At 41.3% G+C, this 27,928-nt stretch overlaps 1 protein-coding gene across 1 annotated transcript in view; it reads left to right on the top strand.

The window, feature by feature from the left end:
• The window catches only part of DNER (delta/notch like EGF repeat containing), a 347,962-nt gene that overhangs the window by 290,908 nt on the left and 29,126 nt on the right, over positions 1 to 27,928 (top strand). Inside the window, exons 9-10 of the mRNA XM_030216224.1 lie at positions 18,313 to 18,435; positions 25,765 to 25,878. Of these exons, the coding sequence (XP_030072084.1) occupies positions 18,313 to 18,435; positions 25,765 to 25,878 (237 nt within the window). The remainder of the gene's footprint in view (positions 1 to 18,312; positions 18,436 to 25,764; positions 25,879 to 27,928) is intronic.

The following is a 27,928-nucleotide window of genomic DNA, read 5'->3' as shown; positions in this document are numbered from 1 at the left end:
TTGCTTCCTGTTCATTTTGACCAGCTGTGTGTTTTTAGTGATTTTAATATTCCTTTTGATTTGAATAATCCTGCTTTTACAGAGCATTCTCATGTTTTATTTCATATTTTTAATTCTTGTTGAGGCAGACTGTGATTGATTCTACTCACATAGCTGGGCATGTGCTAGATATTTGATTTTTTTAAATCTCAGAAATTATTTTCTTCATTAGCAGGTCTCTCCTACTGGTGTGAAGGTTGCATGGTCTGACCATTATTGTCTTGTTTATAGCCTGTAGCATAGGCATAGTAAGACTAAAGTTAGTGTTTCTTCTAGGACTGTTTTAAGGAGGCATGTTTATGATACTGATGAGTTATTAGGGAACTGGTTGCCATGTTTAGTTTTGCCGGATTCTGTTTCTGTGAAAGAAGCTGTGGATATTTGGGATACCACTTTGAAAGAGTCTTTAGTTGAAATTGCTCCTTTGAAGCAGGTTGTGTTAAGGGAGAAAATTAATTTTTGTCCTTGGAAGAATAATGCTAGCAAACAATTGTGTGCTGAACTATGCCAAATAGAAAGACTGTGGAGAAGAAAACGTTCTGTTGATGATGATGATGACTCCTATAAGTTGCACTTATTAGAGTACAGAACTATTTGTGATGAAACCAGGAATAAATATTGTATAATAAAAGGAGCAGAGGCTTTAAATAGGCCATGCAAATTGTTTGATACTGTACTATACACTTTTTGAGTGGAAGAAGACCTGTACATTGGTTGGAGTGGAGGACTAGCTTAATGGTTAGTGTACTCACCTGAGATTCTGGGGAACTGTGTTTGATTCCCACTGCAGCTCCTTGTGACCCTGGATAAGTCACTTAACCCTCTATTGCCCTAGGTACAAAAAAACACCTTTGAGTGTGAAGATTTTGCTAGGGTTTTTAATGTGCAAGCTAGGGAGGTGGTGCATTTGATTGATTGAAAAAATAGTTTTGGCACACTTTTATTTATTTATTAGGATTTATTTACTACCTTTTTGAAGGAATTCGCTCAAGGCGGTGTATAGTAAGAATAAATCAAATATGAGCAATGGGCAATTACAGCAGTAAAAATATTCAAATAACAATACAAAGTTTGGCATGATAGTATACTACTTACAATGTCAACACAATACGTAATAGAACATTTTAATTGACAGTGAAGGGTATAAGCAAAGATGGAACATATTGGTAAGGTGTCTAATTTAAAGAAAGGTACACATGTGATCAGAGAGATGGTTAAATATTATATCAGCTAGGGTAGGAGTGGATAAACTTGACAGATTATGTGGAATATAATGGGTGTCTCTATCTTAGAGCACGCCTTAGTAAACAGGCCCTAAGTTTGTACCTGAGATAATAGAAGGTTAGGTGACTTGCCCAAGATAAGAAAGAGCAGCAGTGGGATTTGACCCAGGCACCGCTGGATGTCAAGACCACTGCTCTAACCACTAGGACACTTCTCCACTATGTAGGCTCTTCCTGCTTGCTAAGGCTATTTTTACCGCAGCAGTAAAAATGGTTGATTTTCCATTTTTTAAATTAATGACTATACATAATGTTGAATATATAATATAGGGTTCTTTTTTATAACATAAGCAAGCACGAAAGGTGTTACAGGAGGAAAAGCCCCGAGAAGCTCCAAGACTTACTCAACAGTCTTACAGGAGCGGGGCTTCATCATCATCGGCAAAAACCTCCTTTAGTATCAAAATAGCCCACAGATCAATTTATCAAACTTAGCTTTGGCTGCCAGGTCTCTTATCTTCCCTTCTCAAGGTTTCTTCAAACCGACCATGATCACATAATGTTGGCCATTACAGAAAATGAGCACTCCCTGCCACTGGTTTTGTAGGCAGTAAGTGCTTACACACTAATCCTGTACTAATCAATTAGCATGTGGTAATGTAGCTGCACTAACTGATCAGCACAGAAGCATCCACTCTCCGCCCAACACCCCCCTCTGTAGTAAAATACGTATTTTTTAGCGTGCAGTTTGCGCAGATCTCAACCTTACTGCAGGATGCCTGAGCCCTTTTAAGTTGCGATAAGCATGCAGTAGATCTTACTGCAGCTTAGTAAAAGGACCCCTAAGACTGCAATGCAGTTTTTTTGCCATATAAAAATATTGCATTTAGTTTTAGAAGTAATCTGCAAATGTCCGATATTTAATTGGCATTGTAAGGAAAGCAAATGCAATATATTGAACATAACTGTCTTCTCTCTATACTGATTAGGTCAAGTTAAATCAGATGGTTTGAAATCCCAAAGAAAAAACATGATTTTTGGAAAGACTAAGGGCCCCTTTTACCAAGCTGTGGCTAGACCTGGTCTTCAAATATAGTGAGATAGGAGGACGGTTTTATTTCTTGATGATTACAACAGTGGGTTTCATTCATAGACCCGTTTTTTAAGACCAGGGAGATATGACCCAGTGACAAATAAGACTTTTTCCTCCTATCCACCAATATTCATGTGAACATTATCAGACTTATTTTCTAAAGAGAAGGATGCCCATCTTTCGATACATATCGGAAGATGGGCGTCCTTCTCACAGGGTCGTCCATAATCGGTATAAACGAAAGCCGATTTTGGACGTCCCCAACTGCTTTCCAACTGCGTGCCTAACACATGGACATCCTCGACCCATAACAGAAAAAAAAGGTCCTGTTTTTCTTATGACCAAGGCACAAAAGGTGCCCGAACTGACCAGATGACCACTGGAGAGATTCGTGGATGACCTCCCCTTACTCCCCCAGTGGTCACTAACCCCCTCCCACCCTCCAAAAAATCTTTCAAAATATTTTGTGCCAGCCTCTATGCCAACCTCAAATGTCATACTCAGCTCCATCACAGCAGTATGCAGGTCCCTGGAGCATTTTGGTGGATGCAGTGCACTTCAGGCAGGCGGACCCAGGCGCATCCCCCCTACCTGTTACACTTGTGGTGGTAAATGTGAGCCCTCCAAAACCCACCACAAACCAACTGTACCCACATGTAGGTGCCCCCTTCACCCGTAAGGGCTATGGTAGTGGTGTACAGTTGTGGGTAATGGGTTTTGGGGGCGCAGCTCACAAGGTAAGGGAGCTATGTACCTGGGAACAATTTATGAAGTCCACTGAAGTGCCCCCTAGGGTGCCCGGTTGGTGTCCTGGCTTGTCAGGGGGACCAGTGCACTACAAATGCTGGCTCCTCCCACGACCAAAGGGCTTGCATTTGGTCATTTCTGAGATGGGCGTCCTTGGTTTCCATTATTGCCGAAAATCAGAAACGACCAAGTCTATGGACGACCATCTCTAAGGACGACCTAAATTTCAAGATTTGGGTGTCCCCGACTGTATTATCGAAACGAAAGATGGACGTCCATCTTGTTTCAATAATACAGGTTTCCCCCGCCCCTCCATCCGGACGTTTTTCGAGGACACCCTCTGCAAAACTTGGGCATCCCTTTCGGTTATGCCCCTCTATGTCTACTAAGTGTTGAGTTCTATACCTAGGATCTTTTATGTGCACTACAATGCCCCCTAGGGTGCCCCACTTCTATTCTGGGATGTCTGAGTGGCCAGTCTGGCTCCTCCTACATTCCAATTGCTTGATTTTATTATGCATTTTTCTCTTGGACTTTTTTTTCTTTCAAAAATGGTCCAAAAAGATAGATGCACTGAACACAAAACCAAAAAAGAGGTAGACATTAATAAATAAATAAATTATTTAGGTTAAAAAATGACCGTGTTCGCTACTAGAATTTTGGACATTTTCTGCAAAACATTCAAAGTCGGATTTGGATGTCATATCGAAAATGCCCCTCATAGCTTCTAAAACTGAACACAGTACTGCAAATGAGGTTTCACCAATGACCTGTACTGGGAAATCATCACCATCTCCTTTCTGATCATAAGGGCATATGTTTTTTTCTATTGCACTAGAACCCAGTGTAAGTTTATTTTAGGTCCATAAACATCATTTTGTAAGCAACACAAAGTGAACATTACATAAAAAATAGAAATGACATGGCAAGTAATTTAGGGGTCCATTTATTAAGGTGCCCTGAAAAATGGCCTGCGCTGTTGTAGACACATGTATTGGATGCGCGGAGGTCCATTTTTCAGTGCGCTTGTAAAAAAGGCCTTTATTTTGGCCGAAAATGGACATGCGGCAAAATGAAAATTGGCACGTGTCCATTTTTGGCCTGAGACCTTACCGCCACCCATTCATTTAGCGGTAAGGTCTCACACGTGGCGGTAATCATCAGTGCGTGCACAATGCTGATTACTATCTGGTTAGCACTGCGTGCTGAAAAGTTCTGGCGCGCCTACTGGATGCGTGTACAAAATTAAATTACCACTCGGGCCACGTGGTACCTGGGCGGTACTTCCTTATTGGCGCTCATTGGGCATGCATAGGTGCCTACGTAGCTTAGTAAAAGGGCCCCTAAAGCATTACTGACTGGACGCAGAGTCTGGATTTAATTCAAATGGAGGATTAACTCTATCTTTTATTCAGTACCATTTTGTTAGCATGCACAAAAAAGCATCTCTGCTGAGCAGAGGATAAGTCAATGGGAAAGTTGCTTTATGGACTGAGTCTATTTATGTATTTTGTAGCTGCAGCAGTTCTGATGCATTTGTTCCTGCTGATGTAGTAGCATAATTCCTGTGGCAGATCAGGTGCCACATTTGAATAGTGAATGCTTAATGTGTTTAAATGTATATGTAAAATGGCTTTAGATCCACCGTCTGAGGCTGTAGGATGTGAGCATATCTTGGAAGGGATTGTTTGGGCTCCAGGGATGACTTACTACAATGTGCAATTTGAATGCATGGTCCTCTTCCGTTCTCAGTTTGCCCCGGGTTTAATGATGAAAAGTTCAGCCACCATAAAGGATTACATCTGTTCCATGGTTGCTTAGCTTGCACTCTCTTTGAGTAATACATCTGATATATGATTCAAGGCTCTAAGCCATAAGATATAAAACCTTTTTAGAGCTGCTGAAGTACAAGTGTACATTCAGCAAGAAAAGTGGAAGGAAATAAATATTTCATTGTTTTAAAATGCAATTTGAATCATGCTAGTATGCATTAAAGACATTTTTGAAGACAAGGAATTAGATGGTTGTTGTACTTTTTAATGTTTAGCCACAATTCTCTCCCAATATGATAGAAATAAAATGACAGTGGGTAGATTAATTGGGCTGCAAAATGTAGGAAGGTCCTCATGGTTGTATGTAGGTGGGCCTCAGGAAAGTTAAGATGCATCCTTCCACCTCCAGACTATTAGATCTGCCGTTACATAGGAAAATATGAACTCTTATGAACAGCATTGCAAATTGGGTACACACCAAATTTGCATGTTCAATTTTTAACAACGTTTATAGAACTAGGGGGAAGTCCTAAAATGAACCCTATGAAAGCTCAGTGTTATCGTCCTGAACAAGACTCACTTTAATAAGTGGTCAGTCTTTTGGTGAAAGTTTTACTTAAGGATTTCTTGATTAACATATTATTTTACTGAAATCAGCATTGGTTGGCTAATAATACTGGTTTATGTTTTTACCATTTGATTATTGTCCAATGTCAGGGAGCTTGAGTTTTGTGGTATTATTGTATCTATAAATCTGTGCTACGTGATTGTATATTTAATCAAGAAGTGTTATTTAAGAATGTTTCTTCTAAATTAGAAGCAAACAAATATGCAGTGCTTGGAGACATGGCAGCTCCCATGGAGTGCCTTGTACCTGTAAATAAAACAAGTTCAAATAAGAATTTTTTTTTTTTACATAAGGTTGTACATGCCAATGAACCAAATACATATATGTAATCTGCAAAGATGCATTATATGATTCCATATGGATTCAACTATTTCCAGATATTTTAAACCTGTTTCACAAAGGCAACATGGCATCTACCAGCCCTTTAGCTAGAACTGAAAAAGAAATGTGAGCTAAATTCTAAATACCTTCCTCTTCTCTTCCCTTTATAAAATAGATACCCAGCCCCAGCCCCATAAATGCACGAGTGCTCTTGAACAAATCTATACCTGTTCCGAAGATATACATGTCTACATATGCTCTAAATTCACTCTTATTTTATAAAATATGTACATCTATCATAATTATGCCCCAGTGACATCTATAGCAAAAAAAAAAAGATCCCTAAACTCTTAAATATCATGACAGGCACGTGTAATTTATTAAGCAGAAGGGATTAGTCAGCATATCAACTTGTAACATAGCTTTAGGAGCTCAGCTTTGGAACTGACCATCATCAACGGCTTTCCATAGATGCTCTTATACATCATTAATTTCCTCCGTAGTAGAATAGTGAATATTGTGAAATTAGCTGTCCATTCTGTTGTATCCACCAAAGTGTAAATCTTTAATCTTCACTCTCGTCTCTCAAACAACAACATAAAGCCACTTGAATAATGCCAATAAATTGTAAAAAAAATTGTAAAAAAAGACTTATCTGGAAGTAATAGGCTCCAATAATCGTATGACAGAGCACTCAGTTTTGGAGAATCCTTTCTCAGGGACAAAACAATTTTGTCAGCTCCTTCAAGAATAAAGAGCCTGAAATTCTGAAAATCCTCAATTCTGTGGCTACATCTAGAATTGAGGATTTTCAGAATTTCAAGTGCTTTATTCTTAAAGTGGCTGGCAAAATGGTTTCATCCCTGAGGAAGGATTCTTCAAAAAGGAGTGCTCTGTTGGACGATTATTGAAGCCCATTACTTTCAGATAAGTATTTTTTTTACAAGTTTGAATGTTTACATAGCGCCTATCAAGCTTTTATTGACATTATTCAAGTGGCTTTATGTTGTTATTTGAGAGACAAGGTTAAAGATGAAGATTAAAGATTTACACTTTGGTGGATATAATAGAAATGACACTTAATTTCATGATATTCACTATTTCACTAAAGAGGTAATTAATGATCTTGATGATGGTCAGTTCCGAAGTTGGCCTCCTAAAGCTGTGTTAGTAGTTGATACACTGAATATTCCCTCCTACTTAATAAATTACATGTGTCCCTCATGATATTTAAGTGTTTAGGGATTGTTTTTTCTTGTTGCTGATTTCATGTTGTTGATTGAAGATTACCTCTCCATCTTGGGGTTTGATTGAAGTATCCCAGTGACATCTATGCATAGATTGCATAAGAGTTGGCCTTCTTTTTCCATGCATCTACTTTGTACACATATAGCCAAGCACAGTTTTATAAGAGCACTTTCCATGTTTAAAACCCTGCTTTATATGCAGATCATGCTTTATATAATTACCCCCAGGTGATTTCAAACAATTTTAAAGCTAAAAAGTTATTTCATTTGTTTAGTTTTTCTTAGGTTATATTATTGAAAGTGTACCTCGCTTTCTGTACTCATGGTAAAATCTTGTTAAATGCAGTAGAACCTATTTTATTTATCCTGGGAAATAATGATATGATTGAATTCCAAGGTTATATTTTAAACCTGTTCTATCAAATTTAAATTTCTCAGTCAAGCCAAAATTAAATGTCACAAAGCCTGCAGGTATGAAACCTCAGAAAGTTAGTACCAAACATTATAATGACATCTTCTTGCAATAATTTCTAATAGTAATGTAAAAACCACATGACCAATTAATGTCGAACGGCCAAAGTTAAACCAGATATTCAATGCTGGTGACCGGTAATGACCTGGCATTGAATATCTGGGTTTAGTGGGGACAAGGGGAGACAACCTGGCTACCTCCCACAGTCTGTATTTCAGGTGGATTGTCCTTTTTCAGACTCAGAGGACATTTTACTAAGATGCGTAAGCATCTACGTGTGCCCAACATGTGCCAAAATGGAGTTACCGCGTGGCCCTTGCAGTAATTTCATTTTTGGCGCGCATCCGCTATGCATGCCTAAAAATATTTTTTATTTTCTGGCGCACGTCAGCTACGTGCTCCAAGTGGTATTTGGTGCATGTAGTTCGTTACTGCCCGGTTACTGCGTGAGACTTTACTGCTAGGTCAATGGCTGGTGGTAAGGTCTAAGACCCAAAATGGACATGTGGCAATTTTCATTTTACCGTATGTCCATTTTCAGCAAAAATTTTAAAAAATTGCTGTTTTACAGGTGCGCTGAAAAATGGACTGGCGAGCGCCCAAAACCGGCGCCTACACTACCACAAGCCATTTTTCAGTGCTCTTTAGTAAAAGGACCCCTCAGTTCTTACAGATTACTTCAGATTAAAGGGATAGACACTATCAGACTTGTGCTTCAAGATCAGTTTTTGATAAAGCAGCAGCCGCCGGATTCTATATATCACACCTGGCGTTCTGTGCTGAAATCCAAACATATTCTATAACAATACATGTAACCTAATTGGCTTAACAAGCCAATCAGCATTTTTCACAGCACTTAAGCAATAATGAGCACTGATTGGCAATAATTAGAATTTATGCACATAACTTGCTAAGCATATTCTGTAAAGCACAGCACTTAAATTCAAATGTGCAGAGCCAAAAAGGGTGTGGTTATGGGGGAGGAGATGGGCGTTTTGTGATTGTTCCAAAATTTATTTGCATTGTTATAGAATATGCCCCTCTGCGCCTAAATGTCCGTACCGGTATTTACGCAACATTTCCCTTAGTGTAAATGGATGCGCATAGTTCTAGGCGCTGGGATTATCAGCTAAGCATATTCTATATACCGCACCTAAATCCAGGCTCCACTTATAGATTATGCTTAGGCGGAAATTTCTTCCATGCGGATTTTTCAGGCGCCATATATAGAATCTAGCCCCAATATTTAAAACACAGATCATTGCTTCAGTCTAGCAGTTTTCCGTTATGTTGTTTCCCCAAGTATCAGTATGAGTTGTGTGGAAATGACACAAAGAACTAACTTTGTGTCCCCAGTTTAAAAAAAAAATGCACTACAGCTTGTATTTTAGCATGCCTTTATAATTAATAATAAAAGTGAGACGAATGATTACAGTGGGGCCCTTTTACTAAGCTGCGGTAAGCACTACTGCATGCTTACCTCAGGTGAAAAAGCGATACTGCAGGGCACACTCAGGTGTACAACTGTAGTTTTGGGCTTGGTGCGCACTTACCACACACTTAAAAATCTAATTAATATTTTTAGCGCTGGGTGCATGTCTGGGGTGTGGGGTGGGTTGGAGTGTAGGCGTGTTCTGTGCTAATCACTTAGCGCAAATACATGGCTGCACACTAACCGATTAGCACAGGATTAGCAAGTGAGCCCTTACTGTCTAGAAAATAGGTGTCGTAAGTGCTCATGCGCTAATGGCCATGTGTTAAATGGGGGAATTAGTGTGTGGCCATTAATGGGAATAAAGAGAAAAGGGGTCATTTTACTGCAGTGCTAAAAGTATCCCAAGCGTGGGAAAGATCCCTGCTGGGAGTAACATTGGCCATTTTTTAGCGAGGCTTAATAAAAGAGCCCCAATGTGTCTTAGGAGCTCTTTTACTAAGGTGCGGTGAAATCTGGATTTGTTGTGTTCTAACGCAGGACTTTCCAACACACATAGGGCCCCTTTTACTAAGCAGTGGTAAGCCCAACGTGGGCTTACCACTCACTAAACAGGAAGTACCACTGGGCTACCGCAGCAGCCCAGCGGTACTTCCCACCCCTAGCGCACCTTCATAAATATATTTTTGTAGCGCCAGAGTGTACCTGGTGGTAATCAGGTTAGCGTGGGAACCCTTACCACCACCTCAATGGGTGGCAGTAAAGGCCCCCCTCCCCCGAAATGGCCGTGCAGCAAGTGCTTTACTTGCCGCGTGGCTATTTCCTGCAGGAAAAGAGAGACTTCCCTTTCACTCTGCGGTAAAAGGGGGCCTCGGCACACATGAAAAGCACGCACTTATGCCAGTACAGGGCCCCTTTTGCTACAGCTTGGTAAAAGGGGCCCTAAGCCTGGATTTATTGCAGCATTGCTTCACTATTGCATCAGTGCTTACTCCAGTCCCTTACGGTTTGACACAACGGTCTTTTTTAAGACCAACTTTATGTTGCTATTTCAAGCCTTCTGTTTTTCAACCTAAATGTAAAATTAGACCATCAGTCTTTCCTTAAGACATAAGACTCCTGATGCAGGCTGCCAGGCCGAAACACAACGTTGTGTCGAGTCATTTCTAAGGAAACATTAATAAACTGTTGATTTTATTATTAATTATTTGTTTGGTCCCAGTTCTTTGGACAAGCCTGATTTACTTTTCCCACTTCTTTTATCTCTGTTTGCTGCCCCGTGGGATCTATTGAGTTCTCCACGTACGTGGATCCTCTTTAGCTTTAGTCAGCCATTTTCTTTTTTTTTTTTTAATAGGCCATGCACTAATGACCCCATTAGCAAGTGTCATTTGCAACTGTCCACCCATAACACACCCCCCTCCCAAACATATTTTTAAAAATAGTTAACACGGGTTTAGTGCATGAAAACAGGGAAATTACCATAAAATGCTTTAATGTGTTTTTCAGTAAGTCTTAACACCCTTTAGTAAAAGGGCCCCTTAGGTTGCTGACTGGCCAAAGCTGTAATCTGGTTGCCTGATTAGGGCTGTTCTTGGGATGTAAGAGCAGTACTATAATTTTAGGGTGGAAGCAATGATATGGCATCACAAACTTAGTCAAATCAGATCAAAAATGTTAGAAATAATTCATATTATGAAGATTTAGAGCAAGTCAGAGCATGCATTACTTAACCATCAGATGCTCTACTTATTCAGCATTTTGTTTAATAATTTGTAGCAGGATGTAGGGTTACTTGGCATGAAATCATGTTTCAGTGTTTATTTATTAGCATGGCTTAATATTGACTTTTTAGAGACACCAGCACTTTAGTGGGATTTCTTATAAAACACTCAAAGTTGATATGCGATGAAGGGAATATAGCTATGGCTACAGGATTGATAGAAGACATTTTTGAACAGCATGAACTATGGTTCTGTTTACTGTTGTACTCCACCATCATTTATAATTCATGTTTTTACAGGTTGGTTTTCTGAAATGGTTGCTTTGTGGTATTTTGCCGGGTAGCATATATTATCACTTCAAATGTACCAAGAAGGCACTGTATCTACTCCCATTTGCTGCCTCATTGTCATGTCTGCCCTCTAGCATCAGGCTCACAGTGTCCACTGAGGTCTTGTCTCCATTTCTTTTCTGTCTCAGAAATTGAAAGAAGAGAATTTTAAACAGCTTCAGTTAGACCAAGAACAATGAAAATGTATTTCCTTGTCAGGGAATTCAGTTGCATGTGTTCCAGTCCATTTACAAGGCTGAAAGCTGACAGTTTTTAGTTAGTATGAATAATATCTGTTTCACGACACAGCATTCATAGAAGTCACTAATTTACAGGAATAATTCTTTTCTATACTTTTAATCGTGTTGTAACTATTGGAGATATTAAGGTAAGAGTACAAGTTGTTTGACATAACACATTCTTGCAACTGGATTTATAGAAATAATAGTAGGTGATACCTTTTTCTTAAACTAACAGGGGGTAATTTTATACAACTTTTTCACTTGCATATGCCAAGTATACATGTGTAAAATGCCACTTATAAAACTAGCTCCCATGTAAAAGTATGCATGATGGTGAGAGTGCATGTACTTTTATATAACTCCAGTGTAGGCATGTCCAGGGTGGATTTTGGAGAGAACACAGGTGGAGTCACAATCTATGCATATTAGGTTAGATTCTATATATGGTGCCTGAAAATTCCATGCGGAGAAAAAATACGCTTAGGTATACTTTTTAAAGCACGCCTATATTTCATAGAATAGGTTTAAATTTCCACACGGTATATAGAATACGCTGAGTGCCTCTCCACATGACCAAATTTAGTCACAGCCATGTTTTACTTGGCATAAATCTTGACGCCTAAATTAGGTGCAGAGTGGGTGCATTCTATAACAAAGCGCATAGATTTTAGAAATGCCCACACCCCGCCCAAGTCTCAGCATTTACCGCCAGCTGATTCTTAGCGCAAGCTAAAAACGCTAGCGTAGCTTTGTAAAAGGCCCCCCATGTGTGCTTGGGCCAAAATTTGATATCCTTTTATCTCCAACTCTAGGAGAAAAGAAATCATTTGTTTTCCCAGCCATGAGGCCAATATTCAAAAGATTTTAAAATTCTCCTGTCCCTTTGGCCAGACAAAATTCATCTAATTAAAAAAAAGTGGCAATTTGGGTGTTCTGGAGGCATGGTTTTGATTCAGCTGGGCAGGTCTGAATATCCAAAGGCTGACCTTATTTAGTTAACTTTAGCTAAGTATATAAACAGTGGCACTTTAATTGAGTATGCACTGCTGAACAATTGAGGTCAAGTTAATCAGATACAGATAGTTAGTTCATTTTACCAAATATCATCTCCTAATTTGTTGTTCAGTCTGTGTTTTAAAGCTTTATCTTTCCATAGGCAATCATCTTGTTTGATGTTTTTTTCTGGCAATATATTGCTGTGCTTTTATTGGACTATCATGCTATGAGCATTTTATCATAAATTCTGAGAAACATGTTGTAAATGGAGATTACATATATAGAGGGGGAGGCCAGAAAAGTTACCCCCTAGAGTTGTTTTTTATTTTTGCTGTTTTCTCAGCAGCAGCTTGAAATTTTAACGTGAAATTTCACAGTTCTTACTATCTACGTTTAAGTGCTGTGTGGAATGATATTATCTTTAAGCATGGTGAAGCTACAGACTTTTTAACGTGACCACCCTGCAATTTTCACATGTTTAAAAAATGTTTGCACTGTAAAACTATCATTATTTGAAAAAAATAAACCCCAGGGTACCAGCTTTCTTTTAATGATGTCATAGTGACATAGACTTTGTCTGGGGAGCAATGTTGGAGGCCTATCATAAGCATCACCCAAAGCCACAAACAATCAAGGAAGTGCTGCAGGTGATCTGGGACAGCCTCCACAGGGACTGATCAACAAGGCAAACAGCTTCCCAAAGCGACTAATGGCATATGTTAAAGCTGAAGAAATTCTGACACATTATAAATTGTTTTGTTTGAATAATGTTATTTTACTGTGTTTTAGCTCACTAGGTAGTAATGCTAAAATGTTAGTAGAACAATATAGCTTAAGATAATTACGGGCCCTGTTTACTAAGGTGCACTAGCATTTCTAATGTGCGCTAAAATTAGCACACGCTAAATGCTAGAGTCGCCCATATGTTCCTATGGGCGATTTTAGCTAATCATTTGTGCACGCTAAAAATGCTAGCACATCCTTAGCATGGCTTAGTAAACAGGACCCTAAATGTTTAATAGTAATACGTAAGTATGATGACTATGTAAGTATGTAAATTTTCTCACATGGAGATATATCTATATATCTATATATATATATATGTATAGATAGATAGATAATGTATATAAATAGATAGATAGGTAATGAATATAAATATTAATCTGGCAAACAGAATTTCATAGAGAAATTGTATGCAGTACAGTTGCAAGCATCACATAGATGGCACCCACCCTCTAGTGGTCAAAAAGATATTTTTAAATCATATACACATCTAAATATGCAGTAAACCATTTGTTTCACAGGAACACAAGATGTCAGTGGCATAGCAGGGGGGGCTGCCACCCAGGGCGGTTCGCCGTTGCACCCCCCCCCGGGTGCAGTAAGATGACATCCCCCCCCCCCTCGGCGCATCGACACCCCCCTCCCCCCCGACCAGCTCCCGCACCCTACCTGCCCTGCACGTAAAAGAAATGTGGACCGTCGGGCCTTCTCTCGCTCTGTCTGTCCCGCCCTTGCGGAAATAGGAAGTTGCATCAGTGGAGGGCGGGACAGATTCCGATATTCTTTTTAAAGGTAGGGTGCAGGAGCTGGTCAGGGGATGTCAATGTGCCAAGGGGGGAGCTGGCAGGGAGCATCCCCCCCCCCTGAGTTGACACCCGGGGTGGACCGCCCCTCCCACCCCCCCATGCCACTGCAAGATGTGCCTTACCAGGTACACTGAGGGGCCCTTTTTATAGAGTGGCAATAAGGCCAACACTTGTGTAAGCAGTATTACATGATTGACAGCCATGGGTGGTTACAGTGAAAAGGACCAAAGCAGTGATTCAGTAAGAGAACAGAATCTCTAGGTACAACCTGAAGCTCCCAGCAGAATCAGACGGAGTAAAAAACAGCTTCTACCGCACTTTTCGCCAATGTGGAAATGCTTTTGGAACCGGGCACCAAGCTGTCTGGGTCCTTCGTCTCATTCTCCTATATACTCAGGGTAAATACAAAACAAGTTAATATTTCTCTCACTGCTACAGTACCTTAAAACAAGTCACACCAGCTTTTTCTGTATGTAACTTTAGACGTGGATTAACTTTATTCTCCTAAAGCGTTCAATAAAGAACAATCTTCCCATCAGGCATTGCTGTATGCAAATTAAGTCAGCTCCCAATCTGGCAGGAGATAGGAAATATGCAAATCAGGCCAACTTAGTCTCTTAGCACTCTCTTGAAGAACTGAGTTTAATGGAAGGTTCATTTCCATTTCAAAAAACCAAGCCTGGCTCCTTCATTTCAATAGCTTGAGGACAGCCTTAAAACAACCTCCAATCCCTGGATAGAACATCACTCAACATGACATTTTTGTTCTATCCTCTACTCCCGGCTGTTAATATCAGTAAAAGAAAAACACCAGGGAAAACATGCCTCTGGTTTCACTTATTTGGTGCAGTCAATGTATCTCAACCAAAACAGTACCTTGTTCATCTTCTTGTCAAGGTCTTCATTTCTGTGCTGCTTCGAAAGTAAGCTCAGTTATGTTCCAAGTTTCCAAGTTATAAGTTTAATGATACTTGATATACCACCTAAGAGAGATTCCATCAAAATGGTACACAATATAGAGTCAAAAATCTAATAGCGAACAACTACACTGGGGACAGGAAAGCAAAAGGCAGATATTAAACATAAGACTAAGGTCTTAAGCAATGGTAAAAAGACAGCAAAGTGAGCAAGGAGGGATGCCATGTGGCCTCAATCAAGCCAGCAGGCAACGAAATATGGCAAGAGTCAAAGGGTATAGCAAACAGCTGAACCTTAAGGTGTGCTTTAAAAGTAGACAGAGGTGGTTCCAGTCGAAGGGCTAAGGGGACAGTGCTCCAGAGAAGAGGACCCATTATACTAAATATCCGAGAGCGACAGAAGAAAGACGGACCAAGGGAAGGAACTTGCAACAGATGGTCCTGTGAGGAACAGAGTGCCCTAGGAGGACAGTAAAGGGTCAAATTTTGAGATAAGTAAGAAGGGTTGTTCAGAATGGTGACTCTTATGAACCAAAAGGAGTTATATGAAATTTGAGATGAAACAGGTAGCTAGTGCTCATTATGGAGAAGTGGCGTGATGTGATCATATCATTTTGCCCCGCCAGGGAGATGTATGGCCACATTTTGGACTAGTTGTAAGCACTGAATATCCTTCTTCAGTTACCTGGACTTTTGAATCTTCCAGTCCTGCTCCTTCCTCTCTTCCCCCCCTTTCTGACTGGGTTTTTTTTAATATCCTGAGCAGAACGTTTTTAGAATGATGCTGGTCCATACCATATCCCCTTTATTAACTAATTCCTCAAATCTTTGGTGCAAAGTAGATATCTCACCTGATGATTTTGAAGAATTGAGCATTTTCCAAATTTGTCCAAGGTCTACCTCCTTAGATGTTTTGGGGGCCTCAGGAGAACCATGGGCCTCTCCTTCCAGACACCATTCCTGCAGCGATGAACCCCCAGAAGAAAACGCTGATGCAGCACTTCCGGCAGCACACTCGTTTTCTTTCAGCACGGCAGTGGAAGTTGGACAGGGGGGATTGTTGGAGGCTGAGGGAGGTGATAGCGATGCCGCTTGTCCCAGCGGAGATACCGCTCCTTCGGCTTGTTCCGCAGTGGGAGTACTCAGACCTGAAAGGGAGGTACCGGTAAGGAAGTGGTCAAACCTCTGTTGAACGGGGGAAGATGTCGAGGTAGGTGGGGGAACCATCCTCACATTCCCTTTCCTCTTGGAATGGGGCATATTGGAAACGCGGTATAGTGAATATTCAGCATGGAGCTCGACAGCGTTCTCTCTACCGGAGCTCACAGCGCCATATTGCCACGCCCCCATCCCCACCCTCTTTATGGGACTCTGGCCCAGGTTTTTTCCCCGTGCTAGGGCTTTCCTACAACACTGAGATTTCCAGGGCTGCTTTTAGCTTACTCCCCTGCTGGGGATCTCTACCAGGTTTTCCTCTTTTCCTCAACACACTCCCTATTCTAAAATCTCTCCTTATATGCATCTGCATCTAAGTTTGATAAGATTGCTTCCCAAGCTCATACGAGAAAAAAGCTACAACATCCAATTATTGCAAACACAGATTATAGTATGCATAAATTATAATAGACTCTCCAGCTTATAATCGAACGAGAAAAACGCCCAAGTTCCGACCTAAATCGGGAGATGGGCGTTTATCTCACAAAAACGAATAACGCGGTATAATCAAAAGCCGAATTTGGGACGCTTTCAACTGCACTCCGTCGCGGATGCGGACAAAGTTGACGGGGGCGTGTCGAAGGCGTGTCGAAGGCGGAACTGGGGCGTGGTTATCGGGCGAACAGAGATGGGCGCCCTTTCGCCGATAATGGAAGAAAAATATGCGATTTTAGCGAGAATTTAGGGCACTTTTCCTGGACCCTGTTTTTCCACGAATAAGGCCCCAAAAAGTGCCCTAAATGACCAGATGACCACTGGAGGGAATCGGGGATGACCTCCCCTGACTTCCCCAGTGGTCACAAACCCCCTCCCAGCACAAAATATGACGTTTCACAACTTTTTATTTTCACCCTCAAATGTCATACCCACCTCCCTGGCAGCAGTATGCAGGTTACTGGAGCACTTATTAGGGGGTGCAGTGGACTTCAGGCAGGTGGACCCAGGCCCATCCCCCCCCACCTGTTACAATTGTGCTGCTTAATGCGTTAGTCGTCCAACCCCCCCAAACCCACTGTACCCACATGTAGGTGCCCCCCCTTCACCCCTTAGGGCTATAGTAATGGTGTAGACTTGTGGGCAGTGGGTTTTGAGGGGGATTTGGGAGGCTCAACACACAAGGGAAGGGTGCTATGCACCTGGGAGCTCTTTTACCTTTTTGTTTTGTTTTGTAAAAGTGCCCCCTAGGGTGCCCGGTTGGTGTTCTGGCATGTGAGGGGGACTAGTGCACTACGAATCATGGCCCCTCCCACGAACAAATGCCTTGGATGTATTCGTTTTTGAGCTGGGCGCTTTCATTTTCCATTATCACTGAATAACAAAAACGCCCAGCTCACAAAGTAGCGAATAACATATGGGCGTCTATTTTTTTCGAAAATACGGTTGGCTCCGCCCCTTCACGGACCCGTTCTCGGAGATAAACGCCCATGGAGATAGGCGTTTTCGTTCGATTATGCCCCTCCATGTTTCCCCCTTTTGTACCTTTTTAAAATTTGCAATTATCATAAAATATTTACAATAAAAGTGCACAATAATAATTTTACTAATCTTGCAGAACTGACTCAGAATTTTATTATGTAACAAATAATCATATCTGGGCAAACATTGTCATGTTCTAATGGAATCAATGTCAACTTTTCATATCCACCAGCATACAACATAGTAATCATTTAAGACATCCTAATAGACAATAAATTACTCATCCCAAGGTCATACTTAATAGCTTTGGGAATTGTGAATGACTGTTCGCAAAAGAATTATTATGGTGATGTGAATTAAAAGGTATTCATGATTTAGATATTGGCTAATGAGCATTAGGTAGGCCAAAATTCATTGCAGTGGTCTTCCTACAAGCAACAAAATAAAAGATTTTGCTTTGCACTTTGTATATTCAGTTCAGATTGTATTTTTGTTATATTTTATTATGTGTGTTATGTATAATCCACTTAGGGGTCTAAATAGGAGGCGGTAAGGGCTCCTCCAGGAAATGGCCACGGCATGGCAAGTGTTTAATTTATCACACATCCATTTTCTGATTTAAAAGAAAAAAAGCCTTTTACTGGCAGCGGTTAAGGGGGCCTCTGCGTGCAGCAAACTCACGGACGAATGCAATTGCAAGGCCCCCCCTTTACTGCTATAATTTTTAGGTGGAATAGAAATTTTTAAATAAATATTATTCTTGTTTTTTCCTTTTGCATTTTTCACAATTTCCGGCCGTAGCAAGAATACATTTGTATTAGAGTTTGCCTTCAGTTTTGATAACTGCTGCTAATACACAATGGTGAATAGTTATTGTATGCTGAAAATGCTTCATTTTTTTAAACCTTAGGTTATCATGGTTTGTATTGTGAAGAAGAATACAATGAATGCCTTTCTACACCATGTCAAAATGCTGCTACCTGCAAAGACTTAGTCAATGGTTATGAGTGTGTATGTCTTGCTGAATATGAAGGTAGGTTATTTCTTTGAATTACTATTCATATATGAGGTAGTCTTAAAAGAAAGCATGTAGAGTGTTATTTTATACTCAAAGGATAAGAGAGTATAATATACAACAGTCAACCTCCCTTGTATAAACTGCAAAGTACTTAATATACTATAATATTACATTATAATATTCCTGTGGAGTGCAAAATATGAGAAAGGGAAAAAGTCTCTGTAACCCAACATCCACCCTATATATGTTAGTAGAGTAAGGAGAAAATCAATGGGTCCAACTTTCTTCATCGGCATAAAAAAACTTTTACTCTCAACTCTTGCTAAAAACTCCACAGGAAGTTCTTAATGGATCAATCCAAAAACATAAAAAACACACTTAGCTTTTGGGTTGGTGATAGACGCAAAACGTGCAAAGCCAGTCACACTGACTGTGGCCAAACTTTTGCTACTGTGGGCTGTTTCAAGGTGTGCATGACCAATCAGTAATGCTGAGTACAATTCGTCTTCAATCCACCAACTCAGAAACTAAGTTGGTGACTCCTAATGTGGAACCTTGCCTTTCGTAGCTATAGTTCGGGTTCCTCTTTCCCACATGAATCACTTTGCACTTGCTCACAATAAATGTTATCTGCCATTTGGATGCCCAGTTTCCCAGTCTCGTAAGACCCTCTTGTAATTTTGACAATCCTCTTGTGATTTAACAACGTTGAATTTCTTTGTGTCATCAGCAAATTTAATTACCGTACTTGTTACTCCTATCTCTAGATCATTTATAAATATGTCAAATAGCAGTAGTCCCAGTACAGGCTCCTGGGGAACCCACTATCTACCCTTCTCCATTGCGAATACTGACCATTTAACCCTACTCTGTTTTCTATCTTTTTACCAGTTTTTAATCCACAATAGAACACTACCTCCTATCCCATGACTTTCCAATTTCCTCTGAAGTCTTTCATGAGGTACTTTGTCAAATGCCTTTTGAAAGTTCAGATATACAGTATCGACCGAGCTCACCTTTATCCACGTTTGTTCACCCCTTCAAAGAAATGTAATAGGTTGATGAGTCAAGATTTCCCTTTACTAAATCCATGTTAGCTTTGTCTCATTAATCCATGCCTTTGAATATGCTCTGTAATTTGGTTCTTTATAACAGTCTCTACCATTTTGCCCGGCACCGACATCTGGCTCACCGGTCTATAATTTCCCGGATCATTGGCGTTACATTGGCCACCTTCCAATCTTCCGGTACCATGCTTGATTTTAAAGATAAATTACATATTACTAACAATAGTTCTGCAAGTGCATTTTTCAATTCTATCAGTACTCTGGGATGAATACCATCCAGTCCAGGCGATTTGCTTCTCTTCATTTTGTCAAATTGCGTCATGACATCCTCCAGATTTATAGAGATTTCATTCAGTTTCTCTGACTCGTTAGCTTTGAATACCATTTCTGTCACCGGTATCTGTCCTAGAAAATTCAAGTTTTAAAACTTTTTTTTATCTATTAATAGAGTGGAGAAATTCTTGCAAGACAGTCTTAATAATGTTGGAAAATTTACTGATGAAGAGTTGCACAGTTTTTGGATCAAGAATCTAGAATCTAGACAATGATGGAGGGTCAAAGGATGACAAAGCCTGTGTGGGTAGGGCAGAGGTTGACGGACCAGCAAGATCAAGGACTTGGTCCCGACGGTTAGGCACCGATACAGATGCAAAGGGTACAGATGTTTGAATTATCTTACTTTTGAGGAAAAATATGTGACAAGCTCAGTTGCTGTAAGTAAATCTATGGAAGTAAGGTCAGGTTGCTCAGTAAGTGATCACAGGATCCGATAAAATTTCCTTGAGTCAGGGGCCTTTGTTATCTGTTTAGAATAGTGGCATCTTTTTGCAGCGTAGATTTCCTACTTATAAGGATAGCATATTTCTGGCAAGGCTGGACAGTTTCATGCTTTTCTCCATTTGCGTTCACGATGACATAATTGGGTTCTGATAAGAAGCAGATTAGCTGTAAACCAGCTACCCTTCTTAGATGATTGGACAGAGACTGCTTTTAGTGATGCTAGTTTATCCAAAGACACATCTCAGTTCTTCACCTGAGCATCCAGGGGTAAAAGTTGGAATGTTGCCTCCTCAAGGTCTAATGAAGCTGCCAGGTTAGCTGGGGTGATAGAGTCCAGATTCCTTCTAGATCTCGTATCAGATGCAGCAGATGAAGCAATAGGTAGAGCAGTACACATCCTCAGCTACAACAAATAATGGGCCTGATTTGATGCCTGCTGTATTGCTGTAGCCAGGAACACACGATACCCTGGCTGCAACAATGCAAAAGTAATTTTACCACAGCTGTCCCTAATATGCAGTTTTGTGATAAATTTCACTGTAGTAAAATACAGTATTTTACTGTAGTTTAGTAACTACAGGCCTTAATCAGTTGTCATTGTAATAACTATGTTGAGGGCTTCCTAAATTTGTGTATGATTTTTTTCTTATGAAACTGAGTAAAAGTAACACTAACTCTGTACAACACCCTAGTGTATACTTATCTCTTTTCAGCTATAGTCTGACCCTTTACAACGTTCAGGTGCATATTTGCCCTGCCACTGGTTCATGCTGTAAGTCACAGGGCTGCTGAAGAAGAGACTAGGTAAAACTGAGAACAGACATTAGTCTTTATTGTTTGGTTTAAAATATGTCTTGTTGAGAGGTGTATAATGTCACTCAGTAGCACAAAACAAGCACTGCTGGAAATTGATAGATACATTCCACTGTCATAAACTGCAGCTTTAAAAGACAATTGCAATTGAAAATCTGCATTTCAAATTGCCTAATTTTAAAAAAGTAGTCTTCTGAGAGTTTATTTAAAATTATAACATTCTCTCATTAAATAATGAACTATTGACTAAACATTCTTTCACGTTCACAGAGACCTCTACTATCCACTATTCGATAGAATCTGCTTTTATTCAATAACTTAATTGCCCTCTTTACTCTGGGCTGTTTCCCATTTGTGCTTTTACAAATTGTTGAGAGAAGTTTGCTGTCTAACAATGGGAATTTGCTGTTCTTTCACCAATAAGCTAGTTGAAATGTTTTAAGTGCTTAGGATGATTGGAAAGCAGTGATGGGACAATTTCACAGATGTTCTCTATGGGTAAACAGGTGTGTATTCATGGAGAAAATGTCTTTGAAATTCTATTCCTTTTCCTCAGAGCAGGTTAAAGATGCCAGGCTCAGGACAGCCAATAAAGAATGTATGGGGAGTTTATTTTTAACTGCTTTGTGTGTTTCCCCAGAGAAAGTTTATAACTGAAAAGTTTGCAAGATACTAAAGTAGTCAAACAGAGCTGCCAAGTTACCCATTCCAGGAGGGAAACTTTTTGGCCAGTCCTTGATCTCTGCCAACTTCATCCTGATGCATTATGGGACCTGCAGCACTGATTTCAATGGATAGAATCATGGGCTACAAATACTACACTGCTTTGGGATGCAAGTTTAAAACCAGGACCAGCCAAAAAGTCTCCCTCCTGGAATAGTTAACTTGGCAGCACTGGTCAAAGATCCTACCAGGCCAGAGATTTTCATAGGGAAGTCCCAAGCAGCATGGGCCCGATATTTAAAATTATATAAATGGTGAGGAGAGGCTCCTGTCCATTTAAATCACTTGTTGGGGCGAACTGGATAGCACCACTGAAAATGTCTGGTTAGCGCCGATTCTGAAACTGGCTATTTTGAGGGCACTCCGAGGGCGGAGTCAGCACTTGGTCAGTTAGGTGTCAATATACAGCACATAACCGACCAAGGTAACTGCATAAATAGGATCACATAAAACACAGTGCTAGCTGAATGTGGTTCACCATAGCTGGATAAGCGCTGAATATCGTATTTAACCAACTATGTTTTATATATCCTGATAGTCAATGCCGGAGCCCGGACAAAACACTGATCGCTGCCAGTTGAATATTGAGCCTCATGATTTTAGTCTGGTTTTTCCTTTCCAGAACGTTTCTTCTCCTAGTTTACCTCCTCTGCTGAGGTCCAGATTATTTTAGACTCCTGTTCTTAATCCTGACAGCCAGCTTCTATGTGTCAGACTTGCTTTCATACAGGTTTGCAGGAAGGGGGCTTCATTATGATGAAAAGAGAACTGCATATGCTCAGTTTAATGTGTGTGCTAAGTGAGGCAGCACCTACACACTATTTAATAAGCAGGTGGATATAGAAAGCAGACACCATACTGTTTGGGATAGTGTGCACATCAGTAGAATACATATGCTATTGATGTTACTTTTTAGCATGTATGCTAAAACATTTAGGAGCCCTATTACTAAACTGCAGCATGTTTTGCACTTACAAAAATTAATGTGAGGCAAATGCAGAGGGTTGTCCATGCACGTACCACACAGGGCACACAGCGCATGGGCACTGCATTACATGCTTCACTCAATAGCGTGGGCCATCTGTACTATTCACTCAGCATGTAACACAGCTGCAAACACTAACTGACAGCTGGCTGGGGTGGCACAACCATTTCATATTCACCCTTCCCATCAGATTCCAACACCCTCCTGACACAGACCCAACCCCTTCCCCCCCAATGATTAAGTAGCTGCACCCGACACAGACCTAACACCCCTGATGCGGCACCCACACCCCTTCAACACAATCCCAGCACCCCAGTGGCACATGCAGACCCTCTGACACAAACCCTGACATTCCCTACCCCCCCCAGAGACACCCCAACCCACAGTCAACATCAGGGTGCCTGTAGAAGCAGCCCGCCCTTTTCCCCAATCCCACCCCTTGGACCTTAGCACCCCTCCCCCCAAGCACACACTCCCTCACTCTTACTCTTTCCTTTCCCTTCTTCCTCCTAATACACACTCTCCTCTCTATCCTTCCTCGCACTCTCCCTCTCCCTTTCCAATCCCTTGTGGCACAGCCTCTCCCCTCCCCACTTCTATTTCCCTCTCTCTCTTGTCCTTCACTCTCCTGGCACTCTTCCTCAGGGGCGGCAAAACTTCTTTTTCCTTGGGAGGACCAAACAAACCAAGCTCCGTTCCTCCCCTTCTGCCCCACTCTGTTGCTTGGGCTCTCCCTCCTTTTCCCTCCCCAGGACACTCTTCTGTCCCCACTGCCACCATGTGAAGAAACACAGAACCCTGCAAATGGACACTCAGGAGCATACCATACCAGTACCAAGTCCAAGAACTCAAAATACACTAGCTCTGTCTATGAGAAGTCAGCAGTACACCTCCAGTTGGGAAAGGAGGATATACCAGATGATAAGGTGGACTGCTACAAAATCTCACACACACGGCCTACAGGATCCCTGACCTCAGTTACACATGGAAAACACAGACTATCACCTAGTAAAAAGAAGAGATGGTGAATTAGAAACAAATATGTAGACAAAATATTAAACGGAAACCCTAAGAAACCGCAGATTCTGTTAAAAATGGAACACTGAAGAAAGAAAACCAGAAAGATGTTTCCTGTTGTACAGAACAAAATATAAGTAATACACATGTTCAAAGTTGACATTTTTCATTCTCTAAAAACTGAAAAGAAATATGTTGTACCCTTGCCTGATCAGTTAATTTTTCCAGTTGGGCAGCTCCTGGTCTTTCTTTAGCACCTCCTCTTGGTTTTGTTTAAGTTCTTTTCCAGGATTTATTTCCATTTTCTGTTTCTTCCCTTCTTATCCCCTTGTCTTCTTCACTTTATCTCTCTCTGACACTGATCCTTCCGTTTCTTCTTTTTCCCTGTTTCTCTTATCTGCCTTTTTATCTTTTAGCCAGATTTTATTCCTCCTTTTCCCTCTCCAGTGCTCCCTTCACTTCATGTGTTTATTTCTTTGGCCTCCCATATCCACCTGTGACTCTTATTCCTGTCTTCCAGTTCTCCATTTCTACTCTGTACTCATAGCCTTCCAAGTTTCATCTACAGTATCTCTGACTCTTATCCCTCACTAACCCCAATTCATTCGCTGTCACTCATCTCCTCCCTACCTCCAATTCATTTCTTATGTTGTACTCCTTATACAGGCTCCTATTCTCCCTTTTACTTTCCCATTTCCACCTTCTTTCACCTCCTTCAATGGCTTGTTCCCTTCCTTTATATCACACCCTGTTTGTAGCTCTTGAATGACATAAGCAAATACCTTCTACCATCATAATTCATTCATTTCATACTCTACATGTCCTCCTTCCTTCCTTCCCTCCGGGATCCTGTATTCTTTCCACAGTAAGCAGGAGCAGAACAAGTAAAAATACTTGGAGACGGGCCCTCTTGACAAGGGGCTCATTTGTTGGGGGGGGGGGGGGTCAAATTGTGGGCAGACCATTTTGTCGGGGGCTTTTTTTGAGAAAGCTATTTTGACCCAGTACCTATCAGGGGCGTAGCCAGATACCCAATTTGGGTGGGCCTGGGTCCAAGATAGGTGGGCCTGTCTCACGAGTGATTTCGTCTCTCAAACATCCCCCCTTCCCTGCATACCTTTTAAATAGCAGATTTTCACCGGCAGCGAACAGCAACTAATACACACTGCTCGTGTTGGCTCCACAGCCTTCTCTCTGATGCAACTTCCTGTTTCCACATATGCAGGAATACATCAAAGGGAAGGCTGTGGGGCTGGTGTGAACAGTATGTGTCAGTCGCTGCTCACTGCAGGCGAAGATCTGCTATTTACAAGGTATGCAGGAGGGACAGTTGTTGGGAGTTTTTGGCTGGTGGGGCTTGGGGATCCCTGCCAGCCACATCATAGATGTACTGCTACTGGGTGGGCCTGAGCTCAAAGTGGGTGGGCCTGGGCCCACCTGGGCCCACCCTTGGCTACGCCACTGGTACCTATACAGACTAGCTTAGAGTAGGTGAGTGGAATCAAACATAAACAGAAAGATTGTATCTGGCTTATTGCTTCCAGTGCTATGTCCCCCCTTTTGTGTGTTTTCTTGGCATGAATCAGGAGTACCTATTGTTTAGTGTTCTTTTTTCTTTTTACTAGAGAGCTTTTACCTAATTTATATCTTTGCTTCCTTTGAAATAAACAAAGATTTATCAGTGTAATCCACAATCTTCCTTTTCTCCAAGTTTTAAATTGATTTCTCAGCAAGTAAATGCAAGTGCAGATTCCTTGCTAACAGTAGCAGGTCCTGTCCCAACACTCCTTCAAAATAAGAAAAGCTATTTTTGTAATTCCTTTTAGCTAATAGAGACAGCCTACAAACTTTGTTCCAGTTGCTTCAACCCTTTTCCAAATTTTTTTTTCAGTTTTCTGTCTTAGAATGAAGGTATGAGTAATAAATAAACAACGCATTCCATTTTGCTGTCCTTCTCAGGAAAACACTGTGAATTATACAAAGACCCCTGTGTCAATATCAGCTGCCAGAACGGAGGAACTTGTGACAATGAAGGTCTAAATGCCACATGCATCTGCTCATCTGGATTTACAGGCGAGTCATCAAATTTATAAATGGAAGTGTTGTGTCATCATGAAAATTTCACACATTAAACAAACAGTGCAAAGTACCTGTAATAGATATTGTAAAGTGCATAGTCACCTCAGGGATCACTTGCGATATATCAAGTGGTGAAAATAATAATAATTATAAACAGCAAGATAACTGGGATTAGTTGTCTTTATTGTCTAATATCCCTGTGAAAAGATATTCTCTGAATGAGAAATTTTTTCCAGTAACCTATGCAGAGGTGTAGCCAGACTCGGTATTTTGAATGGGCCCAGAGGTAAATTGGATGGGCCCTTCCACATGCACGTGACCCCTCCCCCACAACCACACACCACAAATATCTTCCCAGAGATATTTTGTAAGAACATAAGAGTTTTTATTTCAGCTATCCACAGCTTCTCCCTCTGCGGCATCCTGGCATCTGTGCTCCTGTCTCTGTCTCTCTCCGATGTTGGCACAGGCGTCCTCAGCGCCTGCAGCCATTCATTCTCACTGCTTGCACCGGCCCCACAGGCTTCCATCTACCATGTCCCGCCCTCGCTGACATTGCCTGTCTGGTGAAACGTGGCATATGGAAGGCTGCGGGGCCAGCACAAGCAGTGAGAATGAATTGCTGCAGGCGCCGAGGACACCTGTACTGACACTGGGGAGGGAAAGGGTTCAGAGACCGGAGTGCAGATGCCAGGATACCACAGAGGAGAGGGGGGAAGAGAGCAGTGTGGCGCTGCAGCTGGGTGGGCCTGAGCCACGATTGTGTGGGCCTGTGCCCACCCAGGCTCACCCATATCTACGCCACTGAACCTATGTTTTTGTGTAAGTTTTTAATTATAAATCTAGGGCATAGGTGGGCAACCTCACTCCTCGAGGGCTGCAACCCAGTCAGATTTTCAGGATTTCCCCAATGAATATGCATGAGATCTATTTGCATGCACTTCCTCCATTATATGCAAATAGATCTCATTCATATTCTTTGGGGAAATCCTGAAAATCTGACTGGGTTGTGGCTTTGGAGGACTGAAGTTGCTCACCCTGATCTAGAAGGTCCTTGTACTAAGCTGCAGTAAAAGCTGGTCTTATCAAATCCTTATGTGGGTTAGTCCATTTTTTTATTGAGGCTATAAAATGACCAATTTCCTATTTTTTTTCTATTGATGGCCATGTGCAAATGTTGCCATTAGCATGCAGCCATTAAAAAGAATTACTGCAAGAGCACTTACCAACACTTATTTTGAAAGCAGTAAGGGCTCATGCGGTAATTCTGTGCTAATCAGTTAGCGGATGGTAAACACCTACTCTCCAACCCCCAGAATGCTCCTCCAACACTGCAAGCCATTTTAAGCTGTAGTAAGCACATGCTGATGCTTACCGCAGCTTAGTAAATGGAACCCTGGTTGATCAGAAAGTATCTGAAGTGTTAGTATTAAAATACATAAACTATGTGCTGAGAATTTCCAAATATAAAAGCATTTATTAGTATTTTAACAATTACCGGTGGCTTAGAAATGTATAGGTATCATGGCTCGGGGTAGATGAGCCCTTGGACCGCAATCAGGTTTACGCTGCCTACCCAACTTGAAGGCTAGGTGGGCCCCGGCTGGCGGCAGGCAAGTCACGCCCCAACAAAGACCAGACCCTTGAGGGTTCCCTGACAAATGAGAATGACTCTTAAGAGAGCCCTTGGGGGATTGCCCGAGTCAAGGCCAGGGAGTAGCTGGAACAAGGCATGGACTGGAACAGGACTGGAAATGGACTGGCACAAGGCTGAAGGCACAAACTGGAACAGGGCTAGAATAGCACTGAAGACACGGAATGGAACAGGATTGAAGACATAGGCAGGAACAAGGCAGGAACATGGAAGCTGGAACAAGGCTGCAAGTCACACTAGCCAAGCAAGGTGACCTATTGCAAAGGCACAGGCTGGGAGTAAGGAATTTCCTTATATACTGCTAGACAGGAAGTGATGTCCAACGGAGTAGGGAAGGGACTTAAGGCAATCCAACCAAAGAGGACCAGTGGTAGTGTTTTTCTTGTTGCT

Source organism: Microcaecilia unicolor, chromosome 10, assembly GCF_901765095.1.
Source record: "Microcaecilia unicolor chromosome 10, aMicUni1.1, whole genome shotgun sequence".
In the NCBI taxonomy this organism is placed as follows: Eukaryota; Metazoa; Chordata; class Amphibia; order Gymnophiona; family Siphonopidae; genus Microcaecilia; species Microcaecilia unicolor.
The sequence above is the reverse complement of the archived record's forward strand: the minus strand, read 5'-3'. Positions and strand labels throughout refer to the sequence as shown.